The sequence below is a fragment of the Vidua chalybeata genome, chromosome 10, assembly GCF_026979565.1.
Source record: "Vidua chalybeata isolate OUT-0048 chromosome 10, bVidCha1 merged haplotype, whole genome shotgun sequence".
Lineage (NCBI taxonomy): Eukaryota > Metazoa > Chordata > Aves > Passeriformes > Viduidae > Vidua > Vidua chalybeata.
Window position 1 is genome coordinate 23,426,618 of NC_071539.1, and position 20,433 is coordinate 23,447,050.

At 40.5% G+C, this 20,433-nt stretch overlaps 1 protein-coding gene across 2 annotated transcripts in view; it reads right to left on the bottom strand.

Annotated features, from left to right (window-relative positions):
• CLSTN2 (calsyntenin 2) overlaps positions 1-20,433 on the bottom strand; it is a 313,046-nt gene that overhangs the window by 44,586 nt on the left and 248,027 nt on the right. For both annotated transcript variants that reach the window (XM_053951580.1, XM_053951581.1), the window contains exons 6-8: positions 12,379-12,564; positions 7,574-7,822; positions 6,949-7,070 (exon numbers count right to left, since the gene is read on the bottom strand). In XM_053951580.1, the coding sequence (XP_053807555.1) occupies positions 6,949-7,070; positions 7,574-7,822; positions 12,379-12,564 (557 nt within the window). The remainder of the gene's footprint in view (positions 1-6,948; positions 7,071-7,573; positions 7,823-12,378; positions 12,565-20,433) is intronic.

The window sequence follows — 20,433 nt, forward strand, 5'->3', positions numbered from 1 at the left end:
GTCGGTGACACAGGACACTTCACTGCAGTGACAGGAAGAGTGCAAACTGATTTGCATGCAAGCTGTGAGCTGCTTTTGTAGCCTTGAAACTCATAATGTGCAATACTGATTTTCGCAATGGGTTTCAAAAATATGGATGGCTTAATTACAACTTTAAATAATGAAATTGCTTAATCATGCTGACAGATAAAGCACCTGAAAAGTCTGATTATGTACAGTAGCTGCAGCATGTCTTTGTGCTGTCATGCTGTAACTTCCAGGTGTCTTAGTAAATTAGATCAGTAGTTCATTCATGATGAAATAATTCTATTATAACCCACCTTTCTTGTTCCTAAATTGCATCAAGCAAATATGTCAGTTCAATAACACTTGCTGACTGCAGTTAGGCAGCATCCTCTGTTTTGTTTTTAACTGTAGAACTAGAAAGCTGCTTAGTTCTGTGTTTTTACTTAATTTTTCATCATGTGCTTGAAAATATGCCTTCCTAGCCTTTGACATTGGTAGGAGACTACCCAGATGTTAAAGTAAATCCATGGAAAAACATCACCATACTTTATTCCTGTACTGCAGACATCCAGAAACCCTGGCTCTAAGGCTGGAATAAACAGTTCAGAACATGGATAAATGAATTTATATTTATTAATAACACAACCTCTTTGTCTCCTAACCTGCCTTTGTAAGGATGAAAATATCAGTCCTACCTTTGTGAAATGCTTCAGACACCACCTGAAAGCCAACCTGCTTTTCCTTTAAGCTAAATTTCCTGAGGGGCCCCAGGAAATTGCCCAAGTAACGGATCTTGAACATTTCCACACCAGTTTCTGCATGTGTTGTACAAATTCTGGTGCACAAGTGAAAAATCACATGCAGTGTAAAAGAGAAATATTAGAAATAGCTGACAAATAAGAGAGTAAATGAGACTGTTCACCTTCAAATAATTGTTTGATTGGGAATTTCCATTCTAGGCTTTAAGTTTCTCAAGTTCCCAGAGTAGTGTAAAACCAGGGCATTAACAGACACTTTAATCCAGCCTGTTTAGATTTATTAATAACTCCATATCAAGATTTTTCTCTAAGAAATGAAATTAGTTGGAGGGTCTTCCCACAGGATGCTTTAAGAATGTCATACTTTTAATTATTTCATGGTGCTATAGACAATTTTAACTTCCTTTTATTCTATGCAGAGTTTCCTTCCTTTTCTTTTTTCTTTTTTTTTTTTGCTTTCATTGAGAAATTGGTGTCTTAGGGTCTAAAGAATGTTTGCAACAGTTCTAACTTCCCTTGGGAATGACCATAACTACATATGGGAATAACAGTTGTCCATGTAAGAACCAAAGGACAGCACATAATAGAGATCATTTTCAGAAGGGTCGACCCGGCTCTTTTAAAGTCTTGGGGAACAGTAGCTGAGCATGAACAGGTGTGAAAATCCCATACCAGTGTAATAAATCTGTAATAAAACAGGTCAGAGAATTGCAAAACATAGAACAGAAATATGCAGAAAAATGTCCAAATAACTTCAAGCAAAAGCAAGTAGAGAAATGATAAAATATTGAGCTTGGTTGTTCCTTAAGGTCACAAAAGTTTTACAGAAGAACAGAGCAGTCACTGCATTTCACACCAGGCTGTACTGCAGAAATCAGAAATGCACAAAGGCACACCAATTTGTAGGGAATACTTCAGAGGGGCCCAAGGGGACTTCTGTATGTCATAAAGCAAGTTCTGGACAGCCACTGTGAGTGGTTTGTCGAGATTTTGTTGTTATCAGTGATAGAGCAGTTGCATAAAAAACTTATATTAAATAAGCTTCTTTCAGTTGGAATTTCAAAGAATATTTTTAGCATTTATCATCACTGGTGACTCATCCTTGTACTACCAAAAACTGTTTTGAAGCAAGACACTGAATAAATATTTGTCAAAATAGCATTCCAAGATGGAAAGTAGCAATAAAGTGTGTCAGAATAGACAGGGCTGTAATGGCAGGCAATTAAGGTGCCAGGAATGCCACAAAGACTTTTTAAATCCTGGAATTATTTCATCTCTATTGCAGAATTAGTCATTCATTTATCATTTCTCTCTTACAGGCTCTGTAGGCAAACACTCCCTGATTTGTTTCTGCAGTGTTATTAAAGCTGTATTCATAAAGCAATGCAGGCCTGCATACCAATTTCTCAAGTGTTTAAGAGCATAAGAAACTCTTCTGAGCTTCAAGTAATAAACAACTAAACTCCACCATAAAAAATAAAGGTGACTTCAAATAGAGCATCATGTTGGAAAGGATGGGACTGCCAAGCCTGATGGCTTTTACCTAGAGGATAAATTTCATGCACAGAGATGATGGAAATTTGCAGCATCCTGTCTCTCTGTGTACCCTTACCCCTCCTGGACTGAAATTATTGTGCACTTTCCATAAATATTCACTCATTTTCTCTCTCTCTCTGAATCTCTCAAGAGGGAGGCCACACACAGCTGTTATTATATGAAGGGTGCTCTTAAAACTGAATGCACACAAATAACAATTCTAAACAACATTTAACAAACCAGCATAAAAGAACCACTTCCAGGTATAAATCCTGTTATTTGATGGAAATATCCAATTTAACTATATTTAAAAAAAAAAAAAAGAGTCCAAATACCAAATCAATTTCACTTTACCCTCTTATCATGTAACCTAAATTCCTTTGAAAGTCAGTTCCCGCTCTACCATGTCCTTGAGCAGGTGCTGATTTTAAAAAAGGAGCTGGGAATGGAATGCTTGACTGCCACATCTGCTTCCTCCAGGGGAAGGCCCTGGTGTGTGTGTGTGGCCACTGCAGTGCTGAAGTGCAAACCAAGGCCTTGCCTTGATCCTTTGGCAGCTCCGTGCCCACACAGACAAAATGCACCACATTTAGACTTATCTAAACATTCTCCTGTAGTTCCTGTTAGAAAAGGAATTGTTCTGGGGCTTCTTCACAATGAAAAGCACTGCAGGTTAATTCTGGATTATTCAAACAATTTATCTCATCTTAGTAAAGAAACAGTAACTTTCTGCATGTTTATCTGGTTTTTGCTGACTTAGAATGATTCCACATCATGCACTAGATTCCCTGTTTTTAATGGGATCAACATAAATTTTGCCTCTGGGGTGAAGACTGTTTGCAGAATGATAACATCCTGAAAATAATGTTGCACTGTGAATAAAGTGCATGAAAAAATTGTTCATCTCTGGCTCAGGTACCTTCTTCCTATAAAAAAAAAGTGTTGTTATCCTAATGATTTAGGGGAAGAAAAAATACCTTTTGGCTGTCCTCATATTTGTATGAAAAGTGTAATACCTGTTCTGAACAGTGCGAAGTACACCATCCTGTTTAGTGTTATGTATTCCACTTCCACCAAAGGCTTGAATGACTTGGTTAATCATTCAAACTACAGTTCTGGTTTGGTTCACAGCTTTCTAAGAAAGTCAAAGAAACAGTTTTAATATTTTATATGTTATTCTTAGATGGCCCAAATGCATATCTGGCTGCCTAAATAATTCACTTAAAATAACACCTATGTTCCTATCCATTTGAGATAATTAGGTGATAATTTAGATGCCTTTTACTGACTTTGGTAACAAAAATTTTTGTTTTGTTAAGAGTAATTTCTGCCCTTTTTGTAATAAGTTCTTGGGTTTAAAAAGTGTCCAATACTTAAAGTATGAGAAAAGAAATTACATAAATGTTGACAAACTCATCATGATATTCTATTTAAACTTTTGAATGGGAAACTCAGAAAAAAGGTCATGATCCTGAAACAAAGGAAACACCTGGGCTTACAAGGAAATGGAAATAAAATGAAGGAACCTCCTCTACCTGGGCATCTATTGCAGTTTTGATTACCAATGTTACAGACCTGACACTGATTTTCTTTAACATTGCTCTTTCCATACCTTTTCTTCCAGATTACTGCTAATGGATTCTCTCACAACAGACACTTAATTTGCAAAAGGATGAAAGTGGGGAAAATCCCAAACTATCCACACTTCTTTTTTCCCATGCTTCTTATAAAAGGACACCCTCAGTAAAAAGTCTGATACCTCTGATTATCAGCACCTTTTGCAGAGGCCCTGTGGCAGCAGGTCACTGGTAAAGGCACATCTGCCCAGGGCTGTGGCACTCTCAGTGCAGTAAGTGAAAAATTCACCTAGCAAAGGACATTAATGGAACAAATAGGGCCAAATAAACTGAAAGCCATACTGGAAAGAAATCCTTCACTTTCTGAACTGACTTAAAGACACAATCTTCCCAGAGCTAACCTGGCAGACACTGTCATGTGGAGCTTCCAGACACTTCTTGTGCAAGGCTGCCATGGTGTCAAGAGGCTCCAGATGCACTGCTCAGATGCAGCTGTGTAAAATGTTCTGTGGATCCCTGCATCCAGACAAGGACGGAGCCTGCAGCTAAGGTGTGTGCCAAACTCACCCACCACAGAAATGAGATCTAGACAATTCAATTAAACTTAGTCAGTGCCCTGAAAGAATGAGGAGTCTCATGGAGTAGATAGAGCCCAGAGCAGCTGGTATCATAAATTTTACTGTTCTGCAGTGAGAGTGATAAATGATTTCACCAGTTCAAGCTTCACCCTCTTCCAAGGTCACTGGATACCTCTCAGCAAAAACAATCTCTGGATTGTTGCACTCATAAAGTGAGCTCAGCAATAAAGTTCTCTGCCACATTTTCCTCTGCTCTGGCTGTGGTTGGGACCAAGCCCTGGAGGTCTTGCAGAGTCATTTCTGCCCTGTCCTGTCTGCAGAGCCCTGTCCCACAGGGCAGGTGGGGGAACAGGGAGAGCAGCTGGGCACTGCTCCATTCCCAGGCTCTTCTTAACAAAACAACAACAACAACAGCAGGGAATCGGAGGGTTTGCCACTACAGAATAAACTGTTCTGAAGGTGAGATTTCCAGAGGTATGTCAGTGTCTAAATATGCAAATAATCAAATTAATCTACTCCTGAAAGTCTAGCCCAGCTTCTTTTCATATTGAGTAGGACCCTAACTTGTTTTATGTTGTGGTTTTAAAATATCCTGTGCTTCCTAAGATAGACCACTTTGGGTATACAGTTAGAAGAAGGCATCATTTTACTACATTATAGTGACAATTTCTCACTGCCTTGTCTTCAAAACCATGCAAGTTCCCTCCTGGCCCATTATTCACATATGTTTTATTTTCAGTTGCTTTTAATTTACTCTACCATATAGGCCAGATGGAGCATGAAGAAGAGATAAAGCAGGAATTTTTATGAGGTCCCTTCATGACAAAACTTACAACAGTATCACCTTGACAATATAAATCTATCTTCATGGAAGTCTAGGCACACAACCCATAACAAACTTTATTTACACTTTAATCTTACTTTCTTTTTCATCTATAAACAACAGCTGAAAATATACTGTGGAAATCAATTGACAGCAGCCGAATGAAAGGAAATTAATCAAGTGACCTAAAAAATATTTTCTGTCCCTAGTTTACATCATGTAGGAGTTTTCAGTAGTAGTTAGGAAGGTCCATGGCTAAGTTAAAAGAGTCACACACAGATTTCATTTATTGAGAGGACATTGGTTCTCTCTCATTTTTAAGTTGACTGCACTCAATTTTCAAAATCAAAATACTTCCCAAAAACTTTGCATTATCATTAATTAGATGCTTAGTACTGAGTTTAGAAATACAAGTCCATCTTCAGCACTCACAACAGCCTTATCTGAGATGATATCAGTTGCTCCTGACTTGCAATCTTCAATATGATTTGATTTCAATTTATTTTTGAGACACTAAGATGTCATATTGAGTACAGCACACACTGATTCCACACTGGTTAGTGTAAATGCAAAGTGAGCGCTATGATCACCACAGGCTTTCTTACCGCACTCATGATGGAGATCTTATTTTTATATAAATTTAGAAGGTGAATTAGAAAAGTAAGCAGTCCTATAGCTACATTTTCCATGGCATATTTTGGACTCAAAGATAAGAAGAAACTTGCTTTGAAAAAACAGCACGTTGCTGAAGTTTGTCTTTTTTCATCCAAATGATGTTTATCCTGCCTATGAATAAGTCTATGAAAGGCAACTCTTATCTCTTTAATAATAATTTTCTTGCAATATATGCTTAATAATAAGGCAAAATTACATACAGCACAGCAGATAAAAGAAAAGGTCTGCAGATAGGATTTACAATATAACAGAAGTGCCTTTCTGTCTATCAGCATACTCTTAACCAAAAAGGTTTCCATCACTCCCATAGTGCTGATAAAGCAGATTTTTAAAAAATGATAAATTGAAAACATTTAGAGAACTATATGCAATATCATGTCTCTCTCCACTGCCACAGGATATAAACCTCTACTTACAAAGTTAACTTATTTGTCTCTTTTTATGTGAATCCTAATTAGAGCTGCAACAGCTGCAAGTTGCAGTGTAATTGCAAGAGATTTCGGACAGACTCTGGACAGACTCTGGACAGCTGCTCTGGGATCTGGGTGGTTCCCTGTGCTGTCTAAAGGGCTGAGGAGGAGGGATCTGGGATGTGCAATGTGGGATCTGGGGTCTGGGTGGTTCCCTGTGCTTTCTAAAGGGCTGAGGGTTACGGATCTGGGATGTGCGATGTGGGATCTGGGGTCTGGGTGGTTCCCTGTGCTGTCTAAAGGGCTGAGGGTTACGGATCTGGGATGTGCGATGTGGGATCTGGGGTCTGGGTGGTTCCCTGTGCTATCTAAAGGGCTGAGGGTTACGGATCTGGGATGTGTGATGTGGGATCTGGGATCTGAGATCTAGGATCTGGGTGGTTCCCTGTGATGTCTAAAGGGCTGAGGAGGAGGGATCTGGGATGTGCAATGTGGGATCTGGGATCTGGGTGGTTCCCTGTGCAGCCTAAAGGCCTGAGGAGGAACAAGGGTCCTGCATGACCTTGGGAAGCACAAGGGAGGTACCTGGTCGAGCTTCCAGTGGAACTCGGCGGGGCGGAAGGTGTCGGCCTGGTCGAAGTCCTTGCGCAGCAGGAACACGAGGCGGCAGTTGTGCACGTAGAGCGCGTAGTGGTGCCGGTTCATCTCTGCGGGGGGACACACCTGGCTCAGCCACACGCAGCCTTGGTGTCTGGGAGTCTCACACACTGACAGCACCCAGTCACATCAGAGAAACCCCGAAGAACTGAGTTTTCTCATGGATTGGTATGACTCTTCTTGAATTATGCTATATCAGCTTTGTTCACGGAATCATCCTGCCCCGGCTAACAAATGAAATCCAAATGCATATTTTGTCTAACTTGCTTCAGTCAAGAATTTCAACTGTTTCAATCTAAATAATGAAACAAGTTAAACATAATTTAGTTATGTTATCAGTCAATTCCTGTGAAATCTCGATCTATGTTCTCCCAGCTGTGTTTGAAATTTAGGTAGTCATCAGGCCCCTAATAAGCTCTCAAGTCAGCAATGTTTGGAGTGGCACCATCTGAGATTAGTTTTTTCTCAGACCAAATTAAATCAGGAGACATGGCAACACTCTACTGCTGTTGATATTCCCTTCACATAACATTTTTTCCATACACAGACTCACCTGTCTTGTCAGAGTTGCAGAGAATAGTCTCCTTCTCAGCTCTTAATCCAGGACTAGGTCCATGTTTCATCCACAGAGTGATGGTGAATTGATCAGTTAAATTTTTCGGGACTATTCCATCTGGGATTTTGGCTCCTTGCTTTCCATCAAATTTAAAAATCATGTCATTGTTATCCATGAGGAGCCCAGCTGTCCAGTTGGTTGTTGTACTGGGAGATGGTAGCAGGTCAATGGCACCTGAGGAAGCTCCTGCAAATTACATGAACAACACAATGAGAGACCAGTGAAAAAGCTGTGAAGATTAATATAGGCCAGGATTCTGATTCACACTCTTTAGACTATTTTACTACCCAAATGGTCCTACCAGCCTCAATGCCAAATCACTGAACCATTATAAAATACCCACCAGCATGAACCAGCAAGAGTTTTCTAGATTAAATTTACTGCGCAGAAAACTATAGAAAATAATGTAAAGTTCTCTTTCTCAGAAATGTTCATTATTTTCTGAAATTCATTAATGACATTTCTTCAGCTATTTCAAGATCTGCTAAGAGTCAAAACAAATTTTCTGCATTTATCTTCCCTCCCTGACAGCATGAAGGTTTGTGGGGATGATGTGCTGTAAAGTACAGCACAGTGGGGATGAATGCAGGACAGGCCCCACAGTAATTCTGGGAGGAATGTCCATTCATGGGGGGGGATTCACCCCAACCAGATAATATCACTCTGGTACATATTTGATGGTTGGAGCTCCATGTGTTCTTTAATGATAGACCGAAATGGAAAACACCGTGGTACCAAGAGCTGATAAAATAGCACAGTTCTTCACAGCCCTGTTTGCTTACAGCTTAACAACTGCCAGGCACTATGAAAACCATGCAAGAAGCTACCCAGAGCATTTGCCTACTGGTGAAAGACAACCTGTAGCAGGAAATACAATTCCAAGAGTAAAAAGCACAAACAATCTTTGTATTCCTGTTGCTGCTTTGTCAAGTAACAATACGGTGAGTAAACTGTGATGGCATAAAAAATCCCCTGCTAAGGTGTTCTGCCCTCCTTCACCATCCAAGAAGAGATAAAAGATCCCAATTCTCTGCAGGAGTGCAAAAAATTTTAAGCCAAAAGTGTGTAGAATTGTTTCACACAGGCTTTAAAAAAAAAGTATTATAGTAGAAATTTGGAAATATTTACCTTATTCTGTAACTGAATGTCTTGGATTCTTCTCCAAAATTTAATACTGCAAAATGAGGCTATTTTGAATACCAAAACTAACACCTACATGTTCATAGTTTGAGCATGGAGACAACGTGTATTTATTTTACAGACTGTAATTCTGGATAATACAGGACACTGCCTTTGTGTAACCAGCACCAAGCTCAACAGGTTCTACTTTATCTGCCCATATTTGTATGGACATTTATGGCTAAGTTTGGAATCTCATCCTGTTATGTGTTTTAATCCTGCCCTGAGAAAAGTCATTGGATTATGTGCTTGGGAGATTTGGCTGGAATAAGTCATGCTTTTCCTGTCCTAATAAATCCAGGCAGAGTCCCAGACTGCTCTCATGTACAGAGACAGACCTGGAGCAATGCAAACAGGATCCCTCTGGAAGTGTTCCCAGAACAGCCTGATCATGGGATCAGTGCTCTTCCAAAACGTAGTGCCTGATGCCCTTTTCTCCTAAAATGCTTCCAGAACTGCTGCATGAAGGTCAGTTTTGGGGTGAGACCCCTGAGGCACCTCTTGCATATAGAAGTGCTTATTTTCACAAGTGATTTATGCAGTTGCCCTCACCTCCTCTCCCAGTCCTGCACATTTGGGCTCCAAACTCTGTGCCAGGATAAGCATACAGTGATGCTGCTTGCTGAGCTGGACCAGACTGCTGGCTTAGCTGGAAACAAATAATCCAAATAACACCCAGCCCAAACTGTCCTTCGTGATCAGATCAACAACTTTCTTTGGGCCTCTTGCAATGCTACACCAGCCAGGATAATGGAAAGAGGGCAGGAGCAGGGCCTTGAGGCTTATAGTGTTTCCCTGTCTCAGTTTCCCATCTGCCACATGTGAGAATCAGCAATCCGTTATTTTTTATTTTATCTACATTTAGAGGGAAAGGAGACAGCACCAGAGCCATCTTTACACTGTATTTTAGGCTCCTTAACCTATGTTTATTTTATTGTGATTTTTTTCTGGTATGTTTTTGCAGTCCAAATTGTGTCTTTCAGACATTCTGTACTTTTTATTACTGTACTGTTACTGTACTATTACTGTTACTGTCAGGTAACAAGGTGAAAGAATGCTTTCTAAAATGCTTTGAGGCACAACACTAATAATTCCTTGACTTTAAAATGACTCAAGCGTAATTTATTCATTTTAGCTGCCCACCTTGGCCGTCCAAGGGAATGCAAATCTCTGGGTTATTGAAAAGCAGACTTGAACCTTCCATCATATAAATAATGAATTTTAATTCACCCTCCTTAACATCTGCCTTCTCCAGAGTTCTAACAGATAAATGAAGAAATGAGCACAGGATTTATTTAGTAAACTGGATCTTTACTTGTACAGAGAGAGCCTTGCATTTTACAAGGTGCAGAGCTGTCTGAGTGCTCAGTTCTGCACTCTCTGCAATCACACCATGCTTCACTGTACAAAAAAAATCAGGGTTTTCATCCTTTTCAAAGGATTTTATCATCGAACCATTAGTTACAGTAAGGTAACGTCTGACTGAAAAACTGATTTCCAGAAATAATTTAAGCTGCTTTCATAAGACTCCTCTCTGCATTAAGGATGGTAATAAATACTAAATAGCAAAGTGCAGGCCAGGCTAAATGCAATTCTCATGTAAAGCACATTGTCACTTACAGCCTTTTCATCAAAGTCCTGTTACAAGTTTCTACCATGTCTGCTCTCTATGAGGATACGAAAAACCTGGACCAAAAGAAAAATTCTTTCAGCAGAGAGAATTTTCCCCCTATTTACATACACTCTTACACTCTTACTTATTTTCTCAAGTGTTTTCCATTTTCTTCCTTCACGGATGTGCTGAGCCAGAGCTGAAGTTCAGCAGGGATGTCTGTCCACTGCTCAGAGCTGCCTGCAGCCACCACCATGGCCCTGGCATGGGGAGATGCCATGGTGAGATGCCTGAGAGATGCCTGTAATTCTCTTTTCTACTCCAGTGTCAGCAGGTGATGCAGTCAAGCCACACTCTGCAAACGGAGCCCTTTAGAGTTTGTACAACCTGCCTCAACTAAGGACTTTTACAGCAGCTGAAGGTACCTCCCTTCAGCCCTACACTTGAAATGATAATATTGTTGGCTATAGCTGCTACCATTGTTTGATTTCAGGGTAATAATTTCGTGGTTTAGGTCTTGTTCGTAGTGATCTGTGCTGAGTGACTGTGCCACTTGCAGTTCAGGTCTGTAACAGCACAAAGCAAAGTTCTTTTGGCAGCCAATACAGCTTCTTAAAGGAGGCAAAAGTATTTGACTTTAGCTATAACATATTTATTTGTATTAAATTTTTAGTATTTTATGAAATTAAGCCTTGCTCTGCCTCTCAGATTTAATATTACCATTATTAAGATGCATATTGGGGCAGATGGATTTTCATCTGGTCTTCCAGAGCCCAGCCAGCTGGATAAAGACATAGATTCATGATTGTTTCTGTGATCTTAACTAAGCAATTTTGAAGTTTATGACAATGCTACTATTCTCACTCACCTTTACACTTTCTTCATCTCCTCTGATAACTGATAATTGCAACTGCCAACCATTTTTCCCTGGAAATTGCTTCTCCATTTTTAATAATTTAGTTAACACTGGCTGAAATTTTTTAATTTACAAAAATTATTTCCTAGAGGTTAGTGTATTGATCTTAACATATCTGCAGCACTTCTGGGTGGTTATCAGAGCAAAGGCAAGCCCTACACCAGAGCATCCCAAACCAAAATCCACATATTTAAATGGAAAAAATTGTACAATTGCTGCTGTAGCTCAGACAGAAACCAGGCAAAGAGACAGAGAAAATGAGAATTAATGTCCACACCATCAGGGCTTCAGAGGAGGACTCTAAAGATAGGATATTAGAGCAGGAGAGACATTTGATATCAAAAGATGAAGGGATTATTGCATGGCCATTGCTTTGCCAGATACAGAATCTTAAAGTCTGAAAAAAATACGGCAGTATCTTCAAGTATTTAACCTGCCTTTCAAAATTGACTTCTGCATTTTACATGAAGTTATCAAAAAGCACAAAAAGGGAGGAAAAAAATCGGAAATATTTCTCCACCAGGTCAGCTCTTATCTGAAGTCCATGTTTCTTAAATATTTTTGCTTAAATGATTGCCCAGAATATAATTTTATTTTTTGTTTGTTTGTCCGAGCAGCAGAACAGAAAGCTGAGTCAGGAGGACTGAAATACAACAGGGAGATTCAATTCCCTTCAAATCCTGTGGTCTTCCTGTGATGGCAAATCTCACTACACTGTCACACCACTATGTGGCAGACGGAAGAAAGAAGGAGAAAGAGATGGAATGAGGAAGAAGAAAAAATCGAGAGGGGAATTGGAACAGGAGAGGAAAAAAAAATTAAAATAAGGCAGGGAGAAAGTATGAAGTAGAGTGAAAACAAATGGAAAAGAAGGATGGAGCAGCTGTCAAATATCATCACTCTCTCCATTTTCATTGCTAAAATCCAAAGTGAGACAGCTGAGCTAAATCCAAGTGCTGCATCTTTAGAGGTCACAAGGAGCTGGTGCCTTGTTTGCAAAAACATTATTATGTCAACTGAAATGCATATTCATACCACATAATTTCTGCAGTGATTTTTCAGAGTAGGTTTCACGATCACAGCCCTTTCCGATGTAATTGGTCTGCAGTTCAATGGTGGTGTGGATTGAGGACACTGGTCCATCACACGTTTCTAGCTGGATGCTGGGAAACAAGGGTATGCTGCCAGAGCCAGGCCTGTATTCAATCCGTTTGTTCCAGTCTGGAAAAACAAACAAATCAAAAACAAGATCCAGTGGTGAGTAAAAAAAGAGAAGGGAGTTATATAATTTCAAATGACATATTGTTCTCAAAGGACACTGTCTAAGGCAAAAATAAGTGTTTCTGAAGTTGGCATCAATAAGCTACTGTCCTTAAAAATTTGGATTTTGGCCCTGTTTTTCTAAGAGTGTCAGGCTCACTTAAGTAACTCTACTGCCGATTGAGTCACACAGGCAGGGGCTACACACATCTCCTGATAAGAAGTGCTAATTGGTGTCAGTCTGGAGCTGCAGTGCCCATGTTCCGTGACAGAATACAAGCTGACTCTGCAGGGAGGAGGTGTCTGCTGCACCCAATTTGGTCAGATTTCACAGTGTTGTGCTAAGAACAAATACCTCCAAAGACCAGGCTACACATGTCAGTCTAATATAACACCTCTGTACTGCCACTTCTTGTCTTTGAACATCTTCCTAATTTTGTGAAACACTGATGACAGGAAGTTCCAGCTGAAAGGATGACTCCTGCTTCCAGCCAAATCTGACTAATCCGTGTTTATGCAGATGCCTCACAGCCCACAACATTTAAACAATCCCCTGTCTCAGGCAGCCACCTGTTTGTGCCACCCATACCCCCTGTGCTGCTCAACTGAAGCATTTTAATGTTTGAAATCCAATTAATTATGGTGTTTGCAACATGCTTCAGAGAAAACCCAAAAAAGCAACAGTAATTACAAACATGTATTTTAGCTGTCTTTACAGCTCATATTTTAATCAAGTCACAGAAGGGCTGGAGTTGGAAAGAATCCTCAAAGCTCCCTAACTCCATGTCCCTGCCATGGGCAGGGACTCCTGCCACTAAACCAGGCTCCTCAAAGTCCCATCCAGCCTGATCTCAGTTTGAGGGACAGGGCATCCACAGCTTCTCTGGCAACCTGTGCCATACCTCAGCATCCTTATAGGGAAAAAAAAATCATATATCCAATCTAAATCCAACTTAAAGCTGTTGCCTCTTTGCTGTCACTACAGGCCTCAGTAAAATCTTTCTATCCATCTTTCTACTTCAAGCACTAAAAGGCCTCAGCAAGATCTCTGTGGAGCCTTCTCGACACTGAACAACCCCAACTCTTAGTATGTCCTTAAAGGAGAGATGTCCCAGCCTTCTGGCAATGTTCATGGTCCTTCCCCTCATTGCTTAACAAGTTCAGATCTTTCTAGGTAAAAGAAGACTTCGTAAATGGAAAAGTTCTAGGTCTTGGCAGTCAACAAAATCCCTGAAAGCAAATGGACAGAGATTTGTTCTAAATATCAGTGGAAGGGAAAACTAATAGTGGATACAAATATGTATGTATGCATTCAGTAGGTGAAGGAGTTTGTGTTTTTCAACAGATCTCATTTCAGAAAGCTTGAAAAATGGTGCTCTTTCTCAGGTCTTAAACTGCATTCAATTAAACATTTACAAGAAATCCTGAACATCCATGCAAATACTTGGAAGTGTGAGGAAGTCATTAGTCCAGAGTCCAGGCAACGATGCTACAACCACCGGTCTGCATTTCAGAATTCTCAGATCTTCTTTTTGACATAACCCAGTTGGTTTTTACTAGTCCTAAAATCTTTAGGACTAGTACTAATTATAATATCAAAAATAATCATGACTAAGACAACCATGGCTGCCTGTGCACATATAACTGAGTTACTATTTCAGTTGTAATTTTCATGTAATTCACTCCACTTGTTCCATATTAAGTCAGACTTGATCTACAGCATTGCGTAGTTTCTCTGCAATTGTCGGTTTAAAAAGTTCCATCAGAATTTCAAGTACCATATACGGGACATCATTACAATAGGAGGTTTCTTTTCCCTCTCCATTGCAGAAATTTGAGGTTAACACTTTTCCAATAGAACAAGAGCAACAAATTCTTTGAGGTACTTCAGGTAAAAATAAAGTAATTTGCTGGTTTTATGCAAACTAATAATATATGAATTATTGATCTTTATAATCTCTTATTCACCAGAGGCATTGTATCCCTCTAGCCCAAAAGGAAAATAAAGTCTTATATATATCTGGAACCTTTCTGACTATTTCAGCAGCTTTCAGCCATTTCTCAGCTATACCAAATGGACCAGTAGTCATGCAAAATATTCAGTAGTGGATGTGAGATGTGACTGAATTATAAATTGCAAGGTGCCTGAAGCTGCACACTCACCTCAGCTATACAAGGAGTGTCCTATAAAACTCACATCATATAAAATACCACTGCTCACAAGGAAGAATGATGGGAGGCCTCTGTTTCTGCCACAAGAACTGGAAGAGGTATTTTGTTTCATGCTTGTTTTCAGCTTGGCAGAAGTGGGTATTTGTACCCAGAGATCATAAACCCTGCACCTCTCTAAATCACTCACATTTATCTCACTTCTAAATTGTAAAACATCAACTAGACTTGAACCAGTGTCTTTGTACTTTGGTCCACTGCATCACCACAGACCAATCCTCATCCTAAACTGCACCAGCACTGACTTCACTGACTTAGTGCAGATTTAGGAATTCCACCAAGAAGTCCCTCTCCATGCCAAAGGCATTCCCAGGCAGGCAATACAGGAGCAGGTGACAATCCTGTGATGGCAGAACTGTCTCTAAAGGCAGCAACAGCTCTGATAAAAAACAACTGGCTTATGTCCATAGAACCTGCCTCCAAGCACTTAGCTCCCAGAGGTGTGAAGATGAGGCCAGCACCCTCTGCATCTCACCACCAGTGCAGGCAGCAATGCTGGGAAGTGCACAGAGCTGGAACAAGCAACAATAAGTAGTAGCAACAGTGTGAAGAAATTATTGTGGCAGTAACCCAAGTCCTTAATTTAATTTTGAACGAGTGAATATCATTATTTTGCTCTCTCCCAGAATAATATCCCACATTGGACTTAGTCAAAAGATCAGCATCTTCCCTTCAGGAATGTGGTGGCACTTTTTCATTTCCTCTGGAGTGACTCAGAGGAAGTCTTATGTAACCGGAGTCTGCAAAAGCCTCTGAAGTTAGGAATTTTCTAGATATGTTCAGATACATAACCCCACCTGAACTGGCAGGCTGCACTTAGATTAACTAAACCAAACCAACACAGTTCCTGCTTTGACACAAACCTGACCCAAGTCCTGCTACAACACCACGTTACATGGCAAAATTAGGAAAGTAAATGCTGTCAGGGTAGAAGACTAATCCCAGGGGGAAAGTCTGAATAAAACTAGCACTGTTTAGTCCTGCAACCACTGTTTTGATTTTATAATTCAGCAGGCTTTTGCTTGCTTGCCACTTGTAGCATAAAGCTGCTCCAGAAAATGCAAGACAGCCCCAGCTGGGTTATCCCTACAATTCAAGTGTAACTGTCACCATGTCAAGCTTGTGGTTCAGATTTCATCAATTATAAAGTAGCTATTTAAACTTGGATCTTGATTGCTGAGATGCTTAAATGATCCCAAGATCAAAATGGATCAAACTTCAGTGACAGTGTGAGCCTTTAAAAGTAAATCCCAATGCACTAAACACATTTTCCTTTTAACAACAGATGGATAATGTCAAGACGTTCCTTGATCTCTAAACTTAAGGTTTTCTGTACTGTCTTTGTGATCCATGTTTTATATTTTAATTAATTTCTAGTTCTAGATGACACTGAGGGATTTAGTCTGATTTTTTTTCCTTGAAGGAGATCATGCAGAGGAGACATGACGTGGTTCACATCTCCCACATGTGTGTGGCGATAAGCTTTGATTCCATTTCACGGTGTTAAAAAAGATGGCAATGTAATTAAAGATAATTACAACACAATGAAATACAAGACTTCTCTCCTGTTGCACTGAAGATATGCATCTTGGCAGCTAAATGCAACATAAAATTTATGTGGTGCCGTTAGTGAGTCTCTGCAGCATCCCTATATAATTGCTGGAACAGAAGGTTCCCAGAGCAGTGTAATTGGTATCTCTTCTGTTTCCTCTGCAGCATCCTCACATCTGTGCTGTTTATCTAGGCTAGAGACTTGGCTAAAGGTTACTCTGGTGCCTTTTTTATGTGAAATAAGATGAGTGACTTTTGAAGGAAATGATAATCAGGTCTTGCTCCGTTAAAGGGTTTCCACAGCAAAGAGAAAATTCAAACTGATGTCCAGAGCTCTGCTGGTTTGCTAAGAGATATAAGTGCACATCTCAAAGCATAAACAAACATTCATATACACCTTTTCTTTGTGCAGCATGTTGATAGTTTTAAAAAGACAAACAAAAAAGAGACAGAAATTTGTGCTTTGTACAGGACAGTGGAAAGGCTGCTGCTGCAGGAGCTGGTGAACCCAATGGAGTAACTGTTGTGCTTGACCTACTGACACTGAATATTCCATCAAGTGAGAAAGTTCCCAGATCTAATTATGTGACATAAGCATATAAGAATCTAAAAGCCATGAAACTGCATAGGTTAAGCTATTGTTTGTTGTGAGATTGCATTTGAATAATGAATTTCCCGTGGTGTCAGAGCCCCAAGGGTACTAGTAAGCCCTAATGAACCTCCACAGGCTTCACCTGGGGCCTCCATTTGCCCTGCATGGGCGTGGAGCTCTGTTTAAGCTCAGCCCCATCAGACTGGGCTGCAGGTGCTGGTCTGTCAGCCACAGCATCTCTGGATCCAGGAGCCAGTCCAGGGCTTGCTGCTCTGGCTTGACAGAGCCTCAGCACTGTGGACCTGCTCAGTGGCCTGATCCCAACCCTCATCCATGGATCCCTCATCCATGGATCCCAACCCTCATCCATGGATCCCTCATCCATGGATCCCAACCCTCATCCAAGGATCCCTCATCCATGGATCCCAACCCTCATCCACGGATCCCTCATCCATGGATCCCAACCCTCATCCAAGGATCCCTCATCCATGGATCCCAACCCTCATCCACGGATCCCTGTTTGCAGAGATCCACAGTTTGCAGTTAGCTCGTAGCTGCCAAATAAATTTGGTCATATCAGACCTTCAACCTTGGCCAGCCTAGAGGTAAAACAGGTCCTCAGATGAGGCAGGGATAGGCTGGATTCAAGTCTGCACAGGGACTTCACCTACCACATTCCATCCTGAGCTGCAGACATCTCACTGGTCAGGGAGCTGGGCTGTGTGGGGATCAGACCAACCAGCAGCTGAGACTGGGGTGTTTCAAACCCCCTGTATAAACTAGGTTTGAACAGTAAAGCTCGCGCTTTTCGCACGGGGCTCTGATGTGTGTGTGTCGTTCCTGTCTCTGACCACCGACCCCACGGAACATGCAGCCCCTCACATAATAGATCCCCCCTCCTGGGACCTGCCTCCTCCCCAGGACGGGGGATCTGGCATCTTGGCTGAGCCAGGCCCCTTCTCTGGGTCTGCCCTGCTCCCCTCAGCAGGCTCAGGGCTTGGCCCTGGGTGACAAATACATCACCCCACCCTGCCAGCTCTGTCATTACAACTGGCTCTCTGCTTGTTTTTCTTAAGGAAATAACCTTCTTCTTGCCAGGTTTGAGTTGGTCACAGGCTTCTAATGTCTCTGAGCAAAGTGCTTCTCAGATTCTCAAAGACAGACTCTGAAACACTGCGTGGAGTAGTTACCCAAATCAATGAATTGAGTATCATAACTCATGTGGAAAGCCTTAAATTTTTCCGCCCAAGGTCTAAGAATATGTGGCAGTATTTATATGCAGAGAAAAAAAAAACATAAGGAAAAGCTTCAAACCTAACTGGATACCCCGCAGTGCTCTAACTTTTGGGCAGAGGAAATGTTAATGGTACGATGCCGTCAGCTGCATCTCAGAGATAAGAAACTTCTCAATGAAATGATAATTGCCCCAGTAAAGCTCAGGAGGATCTTGCAGTGAAAATTCAAAAAAGAAATGACTAGTTTTGTAGTTGCAAATACAGAAATGTGAGCAAAGGAGTTATCTTCCGCAGAGTTATATGGAAATAAAAATCTAGTTAATTAGGTCTAAAATGAATGGGGTTTTTGTATCACTTAAGATGGAAAAGACTGGCTTCAGTATTTCAGTCCTCACAGATAAGCAGAACAGCCTGCAGAGAGGAAAATAATGGGTTACTCTGCAAATGTGAAGCTCATGGTACACAGGGAACTAACAGGTAATGATTCCTGTGAGTCTGCCTTGGGAGTGTTATTTGATATTTCTATTTTCAGTCCTGGCACAAGACCAGGACCATGTCAGTTACTGCCACCAGCGAAGGGAAAGGAAGGCAGTGCCACGCTAGAAGTCAGTCTAGAAAGAAGATATCCTAAGCACAGAATAAGATGTCCTTGAGAACTGGTGTTACAGAAATAGTGCTTAGTAATGATACAAAGTGCTCAGGAAGTTCAGCAAACTTCTAAGAAATCACTGAAAAACAACAAATGGAAAAAGAGCTGATTTCGTTAAGACAAGAAAGCATTTCCACAGACCACAGTCTGACATGGCCAAGCAAAAGTAAGGCAGTCCTGGAATATATAAAGCACTATTTTCAGTAAGAGGCCATGGTAAAAATAAACATGGAAGGACCTGGAGTGCTCAGGAAAGATGTACTTAACTATAATGCAGACATAGAACGTACTAAAGGAAGCATATCTGAAAAATTAGATTGGAACAGGTATGACTGCTTTCTCTGAGTATATCTGGTAGTCAAAGCAAAGTAAAAAGAACATAAATACAAGTTAAAAAACAAATATGAACTTACGTAAATTTTAAGTTCAAAGCCCGGTAGTACTCAGGAGTTCAGTCAATTTTCAAATGTCTAGAGTGGTTATTTAGAGTGGGTATTTTACTAAAATGGTGCCATTCAAGTTAACAGCTGAATGCAAGTATTTCATCCTGATTACCCTGGTTGAAGGATGTGTGCCTATTGCATGCACAGCAGTGCCAAGCCTAGACTGGCTAAAGACTCCCTGCTTCCAAATAAATTTCATTTATAAAAATATGGGTGAATATCTTGCAGCTAAGACAACACAAGGATGTTGTTTTTAGCTGCTAGGTGTGTGCACAAGATTAACGCAAATTGATTTATGTTCAGTGCAGAAATTACTTGGCCCTTTTAAATTGTTATGGAAGACTGAGAACATTACCCCCATCAGCAAGGTTTCTGCACTTGACCAGCCTCCTCCAAATAATCAATTTCCTTAGTAATCATATTCCTCCTTGTTAAAAGCATTGGCAGAATGAAAGCCAATTTGGTTTTGGTTTTCTTCAGTAACTGGATCTTACTAGAAAGCCCCCATGAAAACCATTCTGAAGTCACTCAGCAGCTACTGCAAACAGCATCTCTGAGAGATGTTGACTCAGAGGTGATGTTAGATCACTCTGCTGCTGAAATGGAAGGTCCTGCCTTCTTTGTACAAAAGAAGGATTTTATTTCAGCAGGAAGAGCAATCTGATCTGACTGCACACAATGCCTATTCAACCTTAAAGAGGTGCTAGGAATGTGCCTTTAGGTGGTAGCAAGGGCCCAGGTCACCTTAGTGAGCCTGGCATGCCTTAGGAAGGAAATTATATGCACTATCTTTGATACACTAACCACCTTTTTAGAATACTTTTATAATCTATTGGGTGAATAAACAAAGAGAAGCTTTTATTTCAAAACTATTTTAAAGCCAACACTATGTAAAAGTAATTGAATTTTTCAGGACTATCTCTTTTAAGATGAATTTTTAAAGAACTTCAACCTTATTCTCTTTTTTGGGTAATTGGTTGTGGATGCATATGGGTTCACAGAGCTTGGATGATAAATGCAAGAAATCTTTTCAGACTGGTAAAACACCTGAGGCTGGATGCTGTGAAATCCTGTTTTCTATTTGGAGTCCTGTCTGTTCACCTGCAGGTTAGTCACCATTGTCCATGCAAG